The following is a 19356-nucleotide window of genomic DNA, read 5'->3' as shown; positions in this document are numbered from 1 at the left end:
TGGCAGCACGCTGTAAGATTGTACCATTCCAAAGGTAGAGTGAGCATTTACGCTAGTGACTGTTGTAGTCACAACACTCGACTGCATCGGTACATCGAAATTACTCAACCATGATTTCGAGGTTGGCTGATGCGGGGGACAATACATGGTTGTGTCCCGTGCATCAGGCAACACTTGACTCTTTCCCGGGAGGACGTTACTCGTTTCGGGGAAATTTTTCCCTATAGAATCGCTATCAGGAAAAGGATAGGAGATGTCAGACTTGACGATTTCCAGTTTAGTAATCTTCCCCTTAATACTGTCTACCTCAGTTTGAATTCGACTAATTCTTTGATCAACCGACTCTAGTTTAGTTTCTATTGATAGGTCGGATATTACAACATTCAATTTACTTATTTCAGCCTGCTGCTGTTCAACCTTTCGTTCGATGTCACCAAATCTTTTGTTTGTACCCTCAAACCTTACATCTATTTCGTTTAGTTTCTCATTTGTTTCGTCTCTGAGCTGCTCGGTAGACTGTTGGGCCTGGTATCTAACCTGCTCCAGTTCAGTAGACGTTTGTTCTTTCAATTTACTAATCGAAGAAGCAAAGTCTAAACAAATCTGGTCAAATTTGTTGTTTAATACCTCGAATCGAGCGTCGGTCTCTCGTTTCGAGGTATCAAACTTCTCATTTATCTCACGCCTTAAGTTTTCACTATTCTGATCTATTTTCTGATTTATCTCACGCCTTAAGTTTTCACTATTCTGATTTATCTCACGCCTCATTTCTGTATTATTTTGTTCCATGTTAGAAAATTTTTCATGCATCATTTCCATCATCTGGCGAATTAATGCAGACGTGTCAGACCCTCCAGATGACATTCCTTCCTTCGGGTTTGCCGTCTGATCCCGAGAATCACTGTGATTTTCATTTTTTTCCTCATCGTCGAGGTCAGATATCTCCGCTGGAGATATTTGGCCTCGGTCCTTTTCACAATCCTCACAATATTTTTCTATTTCGCCGGTTTGCACCTTTTCTGCATTTTCAGCAGTGTCATCTAAATTGGAACAAGCAAAGTGGATCCATTTTAGTCCACAACCGGTGCATCTAATTAATCTTCGCGGGGCGCGAGATCTTTTCTCTCTTTCATCTAATGTGCATTGAGTGCACGTGACTTCACACTCGCCCTGTGACACCACAACCTTTTTTGTTGCCATAGCTTTGAGACACTTTACACTTTACGAAAGACAAGATATATATAGCAAAAATACACATATACTATAAAATACTTATTTGCTATCCAGACAAGTATTATTCATGACTTAAAGGACTCCCATTCTCTTTCCTTCCTTGAAACCCTTCTAGCGTTTAATTCTAATTTTAAAAAAATTTGGACACTCCTTCTCTTTCTCCCCCTTAGAAAAGGAAACAAAAATGACAAAGTAGCCAACGACTCTACTTATTTCATTTGACTATAAAATTTCTCTTATTAATTTCAATGTTATAATCATTTCAACATGCCTTCAACCTCACTCTTTGACATTCTTAAAAAAATTTCAAATCTATCGGTTGCCATTTAAACTGAGATCCGTTGCCATGGAAACAAACGTTGCCATAACAACCATTCTTATCGCAGTTCACCAACTCAAACTGATTGGCATGATAACTGGTATTATTCAATAAGCATTTTCAGATCCGTTACCACAGTAAACATGGTTACCATAGCAACAGTCTTGTCACGTGTCGCCAATTTAAAACTGTAAAAGGGAAAGTCGTCGTTGCCATAGAAACCACCGTTTCTTAATTTTGAACATACTAGATTCGATTGAAACGAGAAAACTTTTTATCGGACTTCTAAAGAAAATGAAATAAAATAACTAAATACATGACCGTGTTTATTACATCTAGGATTCCCAGTCACGACCCCCTTTTCAGTTTTATTAAAAAATAGAAGAAGAAGATGAAGAAAGGAAAAGGAAAATAGAAAAGGAAAGAGGTAAAGTAAGAAGGTGATAAAGAGGAAGCTGTTACTGAATATTTTGAAAAATATGGTAAAGAAAAGTGAATAATTATCGAATTCCAATAGCTATTGGGTTAATATTTGGTATTAAGGTGATCAAGGGTAGACACATGTTAACCCATACATCCCCGATCTAGATCCATTTAACCCTAACTACCAAATTATCCCGATCTAGATCTGAGATAGATGAGAAAGTTTAATTCTACAGTTTATTCAATATTTCCACTAATATCCAATATTTGAAAAATAAACGACGAAGTTGATGGCATGTTAGAATCGACCACAAAGAAAAAAAAAAATCAGAGTATTACATATTCGTAGAAGATTTTGACTCTCACAGTTCTCCCATGCTGATCATTCGTTCAGGCTACTTCAGTCCTTTTTACTTCCTTCATAGAGCCAACTTAAGTTAGTATTAACATTCAATGAGTTTAATTGATAACTACCATTAATTATAATAAGTCACACATATATGTCAAAATAATGGATGCACTTAATAATGAACCTACATTTCACTCACACACACATTCATACAGGACAATGTATACTTCGGGTTGTATTTAGTTAAATTAAACTAACCTAACTACATTACTATATACATTTATTACATTTCAATAAAAGAAAAATTAGTTGGACATAACAGGGAAAAAATTTAATACATGGAAAGAATGTTTCATTAACATGCATAGAAATTCGCTAATTTTATCAAGACCAAATAACACATTTATCTTCCTATATATATATTAAAAGTTGAATTACATAAAAGAGAATTTGACAAAAAAAAAAAAAATGAAAGACAAAAATAAAAAAAATTCAAAGATCAATACATTTAGGATTCAATGTAATGAATATATATATATATCGTTGCGGAAAAAGAAAGAAAAAATAAATAAAAAAAAAAATATATATATATATATAATTGGTTAATCATTCTAAAAAAAAAAAACACTTTAGTAACATTTTATTAGGTCTCTGTCCCAAGAGGAGACATTTCGACGATTTTATGAGTCTTTGTTCTCACATCGATAATAGCTCCTTTTTCCAACTCTCTTTTCGCACTGTGGTTTGTGTCCATGAGAGTGTTTAATTGTTTTTGTTTTAGCTATAGACAAATAGTCGCTTCATATCACATATATATTTATATTTCTCATTTATTCACTCGACGCACTCAATATAAAATTTCAAAGTTTATCAAGGTTAAAAAAAATTTTGAATCCAGTCACAGATATTGAGAACATATTTCCATATTCCGGTATTCACCTTAAGTTATCAACTAAATTTCTCTTCATTAAATTTAAGACCAGTAATTTTCTTTATAGTATAGATCTTGTAGTCAAAAGATTCTAGTCACTGAATAGTTAAATTTCTGATCGTAGGGGAAGGATTTGTTTCAGAGTCTACTGATAGAAGATTCGTTGGTGGGGCACACTGTTTCGTAGGTTATTAATTTCACTTTGATCTTGCGAATAAATTTGGATGAGGATTAGGGTTATTTTACTTATCTTACGACCTGCTACTCGTTTTACTTACATGCGGTATTTAACATTATATTCAACTTTAATAGTTACAGACATCAGTAACCACTCAACAAAATGTAATTTATTACAATATACGCGGTAACACTATATGTCACAAATAGTTGGTAACGGTCGGGTGTCAAAAACCTATGGCAACCTAAACAAAACCAGGGTAAATACCGAGCCCATTACATACATACTCGTATATATATATATTCATATTATTCAATACAATAAATTTCACTTTAATATCCATCGTAGTATTTTGTCGACGTTTAAATTCTACATAACCGTTCATATTCGACAAGTATTCATATTTTATAAATGTTTATATTTTATTGGCTCAAAGACAAAACAAAAACCCTGACTATCAAAATTCACTTTTTTCTCTCATAAGGTTGCAACATTGTACTTTCTATGTATAAACCCGATAATCAATAATCATTTTCAATTTACTAAAGATCCGCGTAGATATACAAAAATAGTTGGTGTTATTTAGTGACATAAGAGGTGGAAATGTAACAAATTGAGCAGGCACGTAACTTTTAAAACTATGTAAGCACATATATAGATGTATATAAAAAAAAATCAATGTTATTGGAAACTAGTGGGCCCAGACTACTAATACATACACACTATATGACCAATCAATAGAAATAAAAACCAGAAATCAGTTGTCAATGGATATAATTTGTATGATCCATGAATAACGAATGTTTCTAGGAATCCGAAAGCATAGTGTACCTTCCCATCAATTTCTCCAGTGATGGATTGAACATCGCGAAAATGGTCCCGAGATGTGCTGCAATACCTCCACGAATTGCATCCCTCGATGTCTCAGTTAGTACATACGATCGAAATAAGTGATATGGAATATTGTACGTTTTCATGAGTTTCAGAAACCGGGGGGGGGGGAGGTTGAAAAATTTGAGAAAAAAAAAATCTCGAAGTAAGAAGGAAGAAAGAGACAAGAGAGAGAAAGCGGCGCCAACGAAAGAAGAAAGATTAAAGTACTACTCACTACACAGAAGAGTGATCGAATTTAAATATATAACAACTCATAGCCAAAATATTCACATATGCCGAAAAAGGGTGGTTTACTTAAATACGTAAACTAAGAGGGAGTCCCTGCTGCCAAGGATGCAAGTTCTGTGTCCATCAGATCCCAATCCCACAAGAATTTGCTTGTAAGATTGAAATCCGATCCCCGTATCCGGCCCAGACCAGCAGGATAAAAGGAGAGGGGGAAGGGACCGGGTAACTGAGTCCCCAATTTTGAAATCTCTAAGTAAAAAAAAAAACATTCGACCCCTCAGAAGAACTAAGGAGGTTCTAGGACAGTAATGAAACTAGAGTAATAGCTAAGATATCCCTGATTAGTGATTTGCCAAAATAAAAAAAAATTAAATAAACTGAATTTTGGATCGGTGATTTCTATTGCCAAACCTCACCGATAGCTACCCTGCGCAGACACGCCACAGTCTGGGATGTCGTTAATTTCCCTCGTCTAATTAAACTAAGAAAAGAAATGAAAATAATTAAGGGGACTAGGGGTCGACATCCGGGTACGCTAATTAACATGCATATTAATTTAGTAGCAGTTAATTTAATCGGATAGTCCGAACTGAGTTATATGAACACTGCACAATAACTAAATAAAGTAAGCGACAAAAAAAAAATCTCTGAGAGGCAATGAATGTTAAAGGTATAAATGACCGAAACCTGTACTTTTCGATGATCACAGAATATAGCAGTTGGTTTTCTTAATTATCATTTCTGTCGACCTTTAGAAGTAATTCCCACATGATACTACTCTATCTATTGAAAGGCTTAAGATCTGGGGCTGTTATTATGAGGTACATAAATGCAAAGTAACACACAATTCCCAACTATAATTTACATTCAAGTAGCAAACTCGGTTGGATGAATGCACTGGTGTGGAAGTCAAAACGCGAGAGATTTTTTTTTTTTTTTTCGTAAACATATTCATATTTTCACTATATAAAATTCACTAGGCCTATCCATTTAAATATAGGGGTCGTCATCTCGTTCATATTATATATCATATTATTAACATATCATTACGTTCATTCATTATCTACTAATTTTCGCACGAAGTAATATTTTATAAACACCCTATTTCGTACATTTTACACGCAGGCCATACACATATCTACATTACGCAGTAATAAATATATATATATATATATATATATATAACTATCACAATCTATCACGCTCAAACCACCACACGATCACATTCATCGAACCACGTACTCTTTATTTCGAAGCACCCAAATTGTATTTACCTTGCAGGTTTAAAAAAAAAAATCATACATGTATTTACGGAAAGTTAAATTGTCAATGATTAATCTATTTCTGATTTGTTGATAAAACTGAAGCAACAATGGAATTTTCGACAGCCACGGGAAAAAAGAATTTAATACTACATTTTTAAACAAACAGTAACAGCATATGGGCTTTACTTCTATTAAGAAAATAGGTATTCTTTATTTCGGCGGATATTTCAATTTCTACTGACCCTAGCAAGCTGAAATTTTCAGTACAGTAAGATCTCATGCTATTTTATACGAAGGTATACTCATCTGAACCGAAAACCATGTCCACGGGATGTAATTTAGAAATAAATGGCCAAAATCAAACAATCTAGATCACTAAGTTATGCGATGTCGTAATGTCAACAAACAATTGATTAGCGAAACCTGACGCAATGGCGCTGTAGTGGAGGCATAATTTACCGTGTACTGAAATATATACTTGTACTCATTAATCAGAAATTTAATATTTACACTGGTTTGGTATACTTCGAGTTAGACAAATGGTACTAAATTAACGCATATTTATACACTGTCCTAACCGAAAATTCACACACTCACAAAAACTACTAACTACATACACCACTGTTAGTACTATACATAAAGACAACTAACTAAACCAAACATGCACCATTGAATTACATGCATATTGAAGAAAGTAACCTAACATATTAGATTTAAAATACATTACTCCCTCGTCGGTATATACAGTCGGCTCTATTAAACTTAAAGGGGGGCAAAATGAGAAAAGTAACCCTAGGTCCAATTGACCTGACCAATTATTTACATGATGATTGCCAAAGATTGATGCCCTGGGGGCACCTTAACGAGGTTTATTGAGGGACCCTTCCCCTGAGAGGGGAAAAGGCCCTAAAACAAACAATAACTAACCCATCCCCCGCTAGAAATAGTTCAATTTGGAAAAGGGGATAGGAGCCCTTTTAAGCTAACTTAAGCTGCCATTATGCTGATTAGTATTACAGTATTAACCTACTACGTACATGCACTTAAAAAAAAAAATCACATCCACCGAATACACGAACAAATTGCACAAAACCAGGTCGTATTTCCCTAATCCCTAACTGAGTTTTAAAAGATCAAAAATCACTATTACAAACTGTCTATGCTTTGGCTTGAATGACGAGCAATATGGCGTCCTAATAAACAGAAATCCGGAATCAGATATTTTTCCCTGGTTTTACAGTTCTTTCAACAAAATATGGATTTCCTGGCTTCTGATTGATCACACGACGTTTATCAATGAAATTAACTGGATATTACCTTGAGATAGTTAGAATTTCCATCCTTTTACCGCAGATATGTAGAAGAAGAAATCACGGGCTGCTCCTCGTAAAGTGTCTTTGACTATTCTCATAACATTGCGCCGAAAAAGCCAGAGGTAGGAGAATTCCTCCAATCAGAACGAAAACTTTAGCCGCGGAAATTACAAAACGAATGGAAATTTGGTAAATCCAGATATAACCGGATCTGAAAGTGACTATGGACTAGTGAGAGGGGGTGAGGGAAAGATTAGGTACCTGGCTAAATTCTACATTGGTCTGAAATTAAGGAAATTTATATCCAATAACGGAACTATGTTTCGGTATGACGTCAGAATGGTAAACCTTGTAACTTTTCAACTTATATATCAGAAAATGGGATTTACACTTAATCAAAATATAAATAAATATATTATACAGTGGGAAATATGGTTATTAATGAAACCTTTCGATTCATTATATTTAATTCGAAGTAAAGGGAGTAAATAAATTGTATAGCTAAACCGAAATTGAATAAAAAAAAAATTACTAGGTACAGGGTGCGTAAAAAAAAATTGCCATTACTTTCAACTGTAATGGTACATTACAAAATGTTCTGGCATCACATATGGCATAAATCTTTATACCGTATTTTGCCGGCTTGTTCGCCGGCACGTATTGCCGAAATAAACATTTTCCACGAAATGCATCGAGTATTTCGTCAATTGTTACATACTCAAACAAAGAATAATACTTTTCCAGTTTTCAACGATCTCCTCAAACAATTCTCTAAAACCTGCAACTTTGTCATATTTCTGTCGATCTCATCGTCTCCTATAATCATGACAAGATATTGCCGTCAACAAAAATCAAAATCTTCTTTCAGTCATGGTTGTGCCGAAAATTTTGACACCAGTTCCATCTCGTACCCATAAATCTTTCAAGTTTGTATGCGATGACTTCAATACTCCAGCCAGATAGAGTAGTCCGATCACTGTTTCTATTTCTACCCTGTTGGTATCAGATGCATTCCGAGGTCTGTTGTTATTTCCCCTCCTGTCTGCTATCCACAGGTTGGTGTATTCAACTATTTTGACTAACAATTCTTCAGTAAACTAGAGTTTCCATGCTTCAAGAGGGGTTGCGACATTTTTGGCTTCACCGAGTGGTCCTCGCACATGTGTCACAATATTGTACTTACGGGTTCGGCTCCTGTAATTAGTTTCATGCATGTTAAATTTCGTTTCATTGCCCTTTCCAATATACTGGAACAAACGAACAGGCTCGGGGATACACTGGTCATTCCTGGATTGAAGGTTTTCAAACTCACTTGCAGACTCCTCACTTCCACTTTTGTGATCACTCACTTCAACATTATCTTCTTTGTCATCTTCTTCCTCGGACAAAGCTTCCACGAGATCATCATCTTGACTAATTTCTTCGAAAAGTCTTTTCCTAAATTTCCTGTGATCTTTAAATCTGTTCGTTCCTACTTTCCTCTTTTTCATCACTTAGTAACAGATTGTTAACCCTGTCAACCTCTCTCCTGTCCACTTTTTTTAAAAAATACTTATGTTTATAGAGCTTAAAATGTCCGTAACGCATAAGCCACCTACGGAGAGAAGCACTGAAAATTACCATACACGGTTAGTCGCGCGGTGGAAAGCACCGCAGAGTCACTAGCCAATCACTGGCAGTTAAACTAAACAATGGATTGCGGAATTACTGAGCAGAAATGTTCGAAAAGGTGAGATGGGAGATCAGCTAGAGGGTGGAGCTTGTGTGACAAACAGGGTGGCCACATAACAAAAAATAATTCTCCTGCGGTGTTTTTGACCGCGGCGCGACTAATGGAAGGTTAAAGTTTGTATCTAGAATAATTAAATATTAGATTCATTAAGGAGTTTCAATAATTAACATAGTAACATACGAGGTGCATCCTGAAAGTAACTTTCCAACGCGTCCCATAGTTTGGAAACCGTATGTTGCGCGAAGCAACTGCGTACACGTGAGAGAATAAGACCCTAGCACGACGCATGCTTCAGCGGAACTTCCCTACTGCTACCAGTAGCGTCGTGGCAATGGTTGAAGATGAATGTTCCTATTCCAGCTCCCGCCACGCGTGAAGTACGAGCAGTGATTTAAGCCTCTCTATGTAATCGTAAAGTTAAGAAAACATAGTGTACTATATCAAATTCATCCAATTTACTCATGAATGTTAGAATTAACATTTTAAGGAAAAAAGTGATAGTTTTGACGTAAGTTGTAGAACGTAAATTATCATAGTGCAGTTTTATAACATTTCTTCAATTTACCTAGGCAAATTATTTTTTTTAGAACATTCACTATGTGTTCTCTATCCAGGCAACCCCTTAAGCTTTAGATAGACTCTTGGACACCTCTAACATCAATTTTACAAAAAAATGCGTTAAATCGCTTTTAGTGTTCGGAGCTTAAATGAATTTTGACAGCTTATTTATTTCGTTAATATTGCGTATTTGAAAAAATATTTATTTATTTATTCGGCATACTGTTCTTTTACATTAAAATAAATAGAAAAATTGTGGAAATCTCCGTTGTAAACGTTGTGATATGGGAATCCGATCCACCTGTACACTCTTATTGTTGTAGATTGTTAGTGAGACGAAACACGTCCCAATAATATTGACCGGCCCAAAACAAAATTTTTACCTTATATTTGGCAATAGTTCGTCGGGAGTTGATTAGTTTACTCCAATCATCAATTCGGCTGCTCCGTGGTATAGGTCATTTTCAATCTAGGTCAAAGTAGTTTAATTTACGATTTAAATTTAATGGTTCAACCGTACAAGTTTATTTTCAACAAGATAAGTAAACCGGTTTTAAAGCATAATCTTTTAGTATTTATTAACCTTCAAACACTTTTGTTTCAGAGTGTCCATAACTTGACATCACGAAAGAGAAAACTTTTACCTAGGAGCGTCAAATGTGACAATGACAGAGGATCCTTAAAAGCTCAAGAAGCCAAATCTGTTCAATCTTCCAACAAGTATGAGAATAATAAAAGGTATTGTACATAGTTATTTCATAAATAGTGTCAGAGATTTAACTACCATGTGACAATGCTGATGGTACATGAATGCTTGCATCTGGGTATCTGGGTGATCCCCGAGCTGTTCACTTTATAACGAGACGCGTGGAATGGAAGGGATACGGACAAAATCTCGCTGCTAATACGTCGCAACCCAAAATCTCGCGGAACAAATACCTCGCATGGCCAAAATCTCGTCGTCCGAAACCTCGCTACCCAAAATCGCGCTACCCTTGCGGGATGAAATCTCTCCTTAAAATTTTGCAATTACATATTACAAATAATAATAATAATAATAATAATAATAATAATAATAATAATAATGAGAATAGACAAATCGTTTTGTGTGTGGATTTTCTCGGTCTTCATTCCATCATATACTTCTACTATGATAATCTAAGTGAAATTATGAAAAAAAACATGCCGGGCCTGAACTTTATCTATGTTGAAAATTTGATCGAGATCGGTGGTGCTCATGAAATATGATGTCACATGGTCATTTACATATTGTCAACTAAAATACTGTGTCGTGCTTATTAAGCAGGGATGTACGTGTTAAAAATGACACAGTACTAGTTGCTTCTATCTACTATCTGAAGTAGATAGAATACATTAAACTACTATCTCCACCAACCTACTGCGTAGGATTTTGCCTAACAACATGCGAAAGGTGATTGAATCAATTATAACTTAGACTGTTAACTTTAAAGTATTCATTTATTAGATTATCGTTTAAGTAGAGTTTAGAGTTGGATGTTGAGATGTAAGTTATTAGATAAAATAGCTGAATCATATTTAATAAATCTGTTGGTGAATTAGTCAACTCGAGAGTATCAGAGATGTATTAAACATATCTCTTTGAACTGGATTCGAACTCCTGGACTCGAAGTTCGTCGTCTAAGTTCCACACAGTGGATGGATGTCCACTGGAAATCGGTGTTGTCAACAGCTGGTTCCCAATAGCTGTTCTACTGAGAATGATCCTTGGAGACTGAAAAACCAACGGATCTCCTACCACTGATCACTGATTTCTGATCTCTGATCACTGATTTCTCATTCAGTCAAACATTACCTTTTTATGTTCATGTCCATGATGACGAATTTGTTGTTGTTTCATTACAAATTCTGTAGCTCTTACATCTCTGTGCCGAAATTGTGCTGAATCACAATTTCTGCTGTTTCTCTCATTGACTATATTCTCCAGACAGTTTACGTCTGCGAAATTCACAATTTTACCTAATTTTGATAATGTGTACATGTTAACATAAATTTATACAACGTTTTACATTTTCTTGTTTTTCGTATTTGTTTATGTTCTTGCGACACTTGCAGACTTGTGTCTATTACTTCAAGAAAACAACAGTCATCAGCAATACGTAACCTGATGTTATCATATGTCTGTCTGCAACCTAATTACGTTCTTACAACAAGTTAAATTATAAACAAAACTTTACTGTTTCCTTTTGAAGCCAATTAATAAAATTAAACGAATTTAGATATTAAAATATTCTAGAAATTTGGCGTACCGTGACACGCCCCCACTTTAAACTGAGGCATCTCCGATGACGACTAGATCTTTCAAAAGAAAGATCGGCTTTCGGAGAACTCTCTGTATAGAAAAATTTCCAAATTATCAATTCATGTAAAAATTACAGACATATTTTTTTTTTTAAATTGAAAGCCAAAATTGTCCTGTTCAGATTAAACAAAAACAAAAATTGATGGTTAATAATTCTCACAGATTTTGTTTTTAATTTCGAATGTCCAATTAATTCTTTTCTACTTATGAAGCCAAATATATTTGATAGCAGTACACTGCATTTATCTGCCATCTGTTGTAGTAACACAGAACTACTTGAAGTCTGTCTATCTTCAACACGTTAGCTATTTTTTCCATCCTAAGTCCTTTCTTAGGAAACTTGTAAATGATATATTCATATTTAATTTATCGCTTACTTCTCATTATTTCAACTAGTATATATTTACTTACTTATTTACTTATTTAGCTAGCTTTCTTTTTTTTCTTATTAACATTAATAAAATATAATCATAATTCTTAATAATATAATAATAATAATAATAATTGTCACTTTCTGTTATAATAAGATTCTTCAAAATTAATCATAATCTTGACTGTCATGTCCGTAATGAAATATCTATTATTCTATTTTTCTATTAAATTTGCTATATATTTCTCTTTCATATTTATCTATTTTTCTACTCTCTTTCTCTTTCCAGATCTTTCCATCTCTCCTCTTTCTCATTTTCTCATTCCTGAATTAAATGTTCGTGATTAGTCTATTTTCTACTTTTCCTATTCTTAGAACTTAACTATTCTAACTTAACAGCTAGACAGCAAGCCTATTTTCTCTATTCCTATTTTCGTTAAACATCTATTTCCTTAACATTTAACTATATCTTTTATTACTATTCCTAAATTCTAATAATTAAAAAAAAATTCAAAATTTTGCTCTTTCTACATACTTAGCTAAATAGGTCAGATTCAAAAAAAAAAAATTTCACCGTTTTGCAGAACGACAAGTGGGTAACTATTTCCTTCTCTGTACCGCCTTAATGTCGCCGAAGACTTATGTGTTATTTATAAATAAAAATTTTCGTGAGAGGTCTGGTAAACGCCCAATTCAACATCACGAAAATGTGATTTCTTACCTACCTAGATTTTTCCTATCAAGATGTTTCCTAATTATGTGAATATCTTTACAAAATTTTAAAACGTAATCACTAAACATTTAATTTCATCAATCATTTTTTTTTCATTCTATCTTGCCTTTCTCTCTTCTTATTTATTATTATCCTCTTTTTTTCAGATAGCTCCTTACTCATAAGTATTTTCTTCTTTATTATCACATTATTTTAGTCATACTTAAAAACTTTAAATTCTCATTTATTTAATGATTCATTCGTTTATTATGCCGTAAAGACATCTTTACTTATCCAATTAAATTTCAATATTTACTCCTTTTAAATTTATTTTTAGTACTATAACTAATTCCTACACCTATTTAAATCTTACTAAAAATAATAATATGCAAATCCTTAACCCTTTACACTTAGATTATCGATATAACTATTCTTACTAGTAACTAACCTATTCTTAATACTAATTACAATTACTATGACTATAATATTACTTAACTACTTAAATATCACCTAATCCCATATCCTAAATATTACAAATATAACTAATAACTCTATATACATCCTATTTGTTATCCACTATTTACGTATCTAAATATGAATATTTATTATAACATCCAAGCATTTCGCGGGATGAATAGCAATGATGACAGCACTGCTGCGTTAAAAACAACATTTCTACAAGTATTATGCCTAATTTTATCACCCAGTGCGGGCGGGTGGTGCGGGTTAATTTACCCTTATGGATTGTAGCCATGATTATAGCCTCGTAACTATACTCTTATTTAAACCTAATGACAACTTACCATCGTGACGGGAATCGAACCAACGGTCGCTTTTCACCATAATCATGATGGCTAATCAAACCTAACGCATGTTATTACTCTTACAAATTACTCTTGGCTTGCGACAGGTCGTAACTTATGCGCCATGTCAACTATTACTGATGTCGGGGATTGAACCAAAGATGCCTTCACTATACTAATGATAGACCTTGCTCCACTAGGATCGCTACACGGCATAAGCCTCACAGCATATTCCACCATAACAACAATAATACTGTGTCGTGCCTATTAAGCAGGGCTGTACGTGTTAAAAATGACACAGTACTAGTTGCTTCTATGTACTATCTGAAGCAGATAGGATACATTAAACTACTATCTCCACTAACCTACTGCGTAGGATTTTGCCTAACAACATGCGAAAGGTAATTGAATCAATTATAACTTAAACTGTTAACCTTAAAGTATTCATTTATTAGATTATCGTTTAAGTAGAGTTTAGTGTTGGATGTTGTGATGTAAGTTATTAGATAAAATAGCTGAATCACATTTAATAAATCTGTTGGTGAATTAGTCAACTCCAGAGTATCAGAGATGTATTATAACATACCTCGTTGAACTGGATTCGAACTCCTGGACTCGAAGTTCGTCGTCTAAGTTCCACACAGTGGATGGATGTCCACTGGAAATCGGTGTTGTCAACAGCTGGTTCCCAATAGCTGTTCTACTGAGAATGATCCTTGGAGACTGAAAAACCAACGGATCTCCTACCACTGATCACTGATTTCTGATCTCTGATCACTGATTTCTCATTCAGTCAAACATTACCTTTTTATGTTCATGTCCATGATGACGAATTTGTTGTTTCATTACAAATTCTGTAGCTCTTACATCTCTGTGCCGAAATTGTGCTGAATCACAATTTCTGCTGTTTCTCTCATTGACTATATTCTCCAGACAGTTTACGTCTGCGAAATCCACAATTTTACCTAATTTTGATAATGTGTACATGTTAACATAAATTTATACAACGTTTTACATTTTCTTGTTTTTCGTATTTGTTTATGTTCTTGTGACACTTGCAGACTCGTGTCTATTACTTCAAGAAAACAACAGTCATCAGCAATACGTAACCTGATGTTATCATATGTCTGCCTGCAACCTAATTACGTTCTTACAACAAGTTAAATTATAAACAAAACTTTACTGTTTCCTTTTGAAGCCAATTAATAAAATTAAACGAATTTAGATATTAAAATATTCCAGAATTTTGGCGTACCGTGACAATATATATATGAGAGGGTTTTACTAAGACATTATTTGCTAAAGGACATGTACTGTGCAAGAGAAACATGTAAGCACAATTTAAGTAAATTTGCTCCGGCAGAAAGATGAACCAGTCCGAGGATATAGAAGGTGTGCCTCCACGAATGATGCTCTGAAGGTGTGCCTTCACGAATGATGCACGTACTTTTCATAGAAAGAACTGCATATATGCGGTAAAGATCTCATATATAAATGGACATATAACATAAAGTTGACGTATATAATAGACGGGGAAAATATGAGATGTCAAACATCCCGCAGCAGCATAATGAAAGATCTAAGCGGGAAAAAAGCTGTACGTATGTAGCATATGGATAGTGTATGCTCCGTAAAATTTCTGTAGTAAACATATGGTTTCCATATATTTGCGCAATATAATGCTGTCCGGATAATAGATTTTTAGTGCATTGTAGTCGAATACTTAACATGAGGACATAAGTTCGATTCCTTGTGAACGGAATTATGGCGTAATGAAGTTAACTCTAATCAATCAACTAATTGTGATTCGAATCACGTTTATTATTATATTTTATTTGATCATGATTTTAGTTTTTCTGTTTAGCGTCATTTTCAGCAGCTTAAGTACATGAGACATGCACCTATAGTTTAACGTTTGATCTCAACCACATTAGCTCCACCGGTGCTCGAACCCAGGTCCCTACGCCAAACTCGGTTATACTAACTGCTGGAACGCCCCCATCCGCTAGTAGCTCAAGGGAACCAAAGATAGTTAAAAATCTATAAGAATAATTATCTCTGTTTCAACCCAGAACTTCCTGCAGAACTTAGATCGATAGAAATAAAAATTACTAGTTCACGTTCCAGTTAAGAACCCAATGTTCATACAGGTCGAACATAAATGTGAAACAACAAATAAATAACAAATCAAACAACATATATTCAATTTAATAACAATTTTGTTACAACGATGAGGCAGCTGTGAATTTACGATTATACGTTAGATAGTCCCATATTCACAGCAAATATGGGGAAAGAGAAAAAAGTGAAATTAAATGTTTGATAAATCTCTAAGACTTCTTCAAAAAATCCTAACTCCTTTCAAATTGACGCTAATACCAAACTAGAATTAGTGTCATCAAAAACATTCGAAACATTGTATTATCTCTTTCGAATTCGTTATATTCTACGCAAAATCCATATATTCACAAATCTCTAGAAAATAACTTGAACCAATACAATTTTAACAATTTAACTAGTTTCGTAATTAGTCAATTTTTTTCTACAAATTGTTCAGATACTTTAGCAACAACAATTAACTAATTTCATTCGAATTTCAAGTCATAAATTCCTATATTTATCACATCAAATCCAACTTTTTTTTTGATCAAAAGATCTAATATATTTCAATCAAAAATGTTCTTGTATAATGTGCTTATTCCGTAGAAAATACGAAAACTTGATTCAGGGGCCCTTCAAAACTTTTGTGACCCCTGATCCAATTTGATCAGAAGATCCGAAATTATTCAACAAAAAAATTTCTTGTACGTTTTACATGTGAATAATTACATTTAGTGTAGCCAAACCCAAACTATCACTTAACAAAGTATAGTGTGCTTATTCCGTAGAACATACGAAAACTCGATTTACGGTTGTTCAAATATTTTGTGGCCACACTATCCAAAAACTAATTATTGACCAATATTGTAATAAATGTATCCATTTTTAGTTTTCCTAAAATTCTTGTTCAAAGTTGTTACTATTATCGTGATTTTAATATAGCGTGAAAATAATATTTCAGTTTAAATTCTACCTTCAAACAATTCATATCTAATCTTATATTCTGCTTGAAAGAAAAGAAATATTTACGGTCATGAAGTTGGGGATTCTTATTAATTAGATACGCAAACAAACAAGCTTAAATACAATAGGAGTAGTGAATGCTGGATCATCAATTCAACGTGCGTTTCAAACATGAGGACAAAAATCCACAAAATGAATAAGTAATTGCAGCTGTGACTTCTATAATCACACAAGTCCAGCTGAAGAGATAATAAGAAACTCAATAAAAACTGAATATTTGTTGGAATTGTGAATTTGGAAATTTGATTTTTCAACAAAGAGTAAGTATGGAAAAAGTCTGATTTCGAAGTTTACATTTCCAACAATTATTTAGTTTTTATTGACTTTCTCATCACTTCAGCTATACTAGTGTGGTTATGGAAGTCACGGCTTCAATTGCACATGAAGTGATAGCACGATCGAGGAACACAATTATCATGAATACCACTATTATCAGAAACCACACTTGTCTTTCGTAATTTATATTACTCCATTAAAGACATGCAGCATTCAACATCTTAAAGCACAAGTTCGAACCGAACGTAACAGCTGAAGTAAAAGGGAACTAATCACAATCGACGCAACCTCTACGTGACGAAGCTACCAACTCGTGATGGTAAGAATAACGATGGGTAAATTCCAGGGAAAATATTTTTCGGGAATATTTTCCTTTGAATATTTCCGGAAAGATTCCCCCCCAAAAAAGGAATATTCTGGGAATTTATATACACACACAAAGAAAATTGCATTCTATTACTATATTATGATTTCAAAATTAAATTCGTTTTTCTTTATCACAGTATATTTATTAGTGTTGTCTCCAGAGGATTCTTTAAAATGTATATTCTGAACGATATTAAGTTATTTTAATAATATATAATAATATTTACAGAGTACGCATTAATGTATATTAACTTACAATATCTTTTGTGCGAGTAAATATGTTGGAGAAACATTTGGTGTAGGAAGTCTATATACTTTTATACCGCTAAGCAGTTTAAATTTATATGCAAATGGAATTTCTAAACTTTACTCGGTTCAGCTTTACTATACGGATTCATAGATTGTGAAATGTACAGAAAAAAAAAATATGCAAGTCTTTAATTCGCACATTTCTTCTCAAGAACAGAACCCAACCAAAACCTGCGGGGCTTCTAACCCGTTCCTATTCCTCCTCCTCCTACTACTACTACTTATACTATAGATCCGTATAATAGAATTGCACGCTTGACTACTACTGATATTATAAACATATTAAATATTTAAATGTTACAAACAAATTTTGTTGGGTAACAGTCAAAAAACATGTCTCACCATTTTATCAGCATTTGTGCATACATATTAGTAACAATCTTCTCCACACGTTGTCATTTTATGAACTGTTTGAGAAACATGCACTTTCATTAATTATCCCTCTCCATAAACTAAAAGAAGATAACCGTAGAGAGTGAAACAAAGTGATTTAATTTAATTTTACTCTTATGGTTAATTATTTTGTCTCTTCATAGGAGATACAACAGTACAGGAAGATCACGAATATCATCTACTCACAGTCCTGCGAAGAATGTTCCTCCTTGGACAGAGACTGCTTTGGATATAATCAAGAAGAATCTCAGGAATAACAAACCTTTCTCTTTGGAATTACTGTTAGTAGAAAACACTAATAATTATATGTGTCCTGAATGCAAGGAAGTGTTTACCAAATATATGATCGAACAACATCTTACAGATAATCATAAATTACAGCCTTGTTTTGACACAAAGAACGATGATGGGCCATCACGACCAAAGAGGAAACCTACATAAATCTAAGTCTACCCTTTACGCAAGGCTGGACTGGCCATATAAAAAAGAGCGGTGGTATGAATTTGGGAGAGCGTCATACCAAGTGATCGGCGTCATGCCATATATAATTTTCATTGTTACAGACATCTCATATTATGTCTAAAATCAGAATTAATTTTTAACTATAACGTAAGATACAAATTTGAAATAAAAATACTTTAAAGAAAACCATAATTTGTTGTATTTTTGTTTAACATTTATGAATAATGAAGAAAATATTGTCTTAAAAATGCAATAAATTATTTCTTATTTAGATATTTACAGGCAAATCATACTATAAGATACATTAAATTTGCAGGAATCATTTGAGCTCTGTTATCATCCCATACGTTTTGACAAAAACGACACAGTCGTCGATTTCAGCCAAAATATAACTTTCTGAATTCATAAAACACAAAACTTCAAAATCTCAGGATTAGGTTTAGGAATTAGATTTCTGGGTTGTCGGCATCTAAAGCCATTTACCCAGTCAAGTATATGAGCGCCAAAAGTCTCCGCGAGCACAGTATCTGATAAAAGGGAAGAAGGAAAGGATTGGGGAAGGAAGGAATGGCCTGGGGCCATTTTGTTAGATGCCATCCTTGCATTTGTCTGATATGAATGAGGGAAGCTCAGGATAAACCTCACTGAAGGTGGCTGACCTGAAAAACCTGTTATGCTTTTTCGACCGAGTGTCCCCACCAGCAATCAAACCTAGGTCAAGCTTCAAGTTGTTCGCCAGTAAGACCATGATTAGCGTCTACTTTCTATGTCTTCTTAG

The 19356-nt window shown here is 33.9% G+C and overlaps 1 protein-coding gene across 1 annotated transcript; it reads left to right on the top strand.

Moving 5' to 3' along the window:
* The first annotated feature begins 8850 nt into the window (after positions 1 to 8850).
* LOC145676679 (uncharacterized) lies at positions 8851 to 18759 on the top strand. Its single transcript, XM_081747522.1, has 3 exons — positions 8851 to 8862; positions 10028 to 10161; positions 18260 to 18759. Exons 1-3 carry the CDS (start codon positions 8851 to 8853, stop codon positions 18555 to 18557), a joined length of 444 nt encoding a protein of 147 aa, XP_081603648.1. The 3' UTR covers positions 18558 to 18759.
* The last annotated feature ends 597 nt before the right edge of the window (positions 18760 to 19356 follow it).

Source organism: Thermobia domestica, unplaced genomic scaffold, assembly GCF_964235325.1.
Source record: "Thermobia domestica unplaced genomic scaffold, izTheDome1.hap1.1 HAP1_SCAFFOLD_289, whole genome shotgun sequence".
In the NCBI taxonomy this organism is placed as follows: domain Eukaryota; kingdom Metazoa; phylum Arthropoda; class Insecta; order Zygentoma; family Lepismatidae; genus Thermobia; species Thermobia domestica.
This window is presented reverse-complemented; position numbering and strand designations above follow the sequence as displayed.

Excerpts from the sequence above, each read along its gene's own strand:
- LOC145676679 (XM_081747522.1), top strand. Across the intron at positions 10,162-18,259 it reads AAGTATGAGAATAATAAAAG|GAGATACAACAGTACAGGAA; the intron begins GTATTGTACATA and ends GTCTCTTCATAG.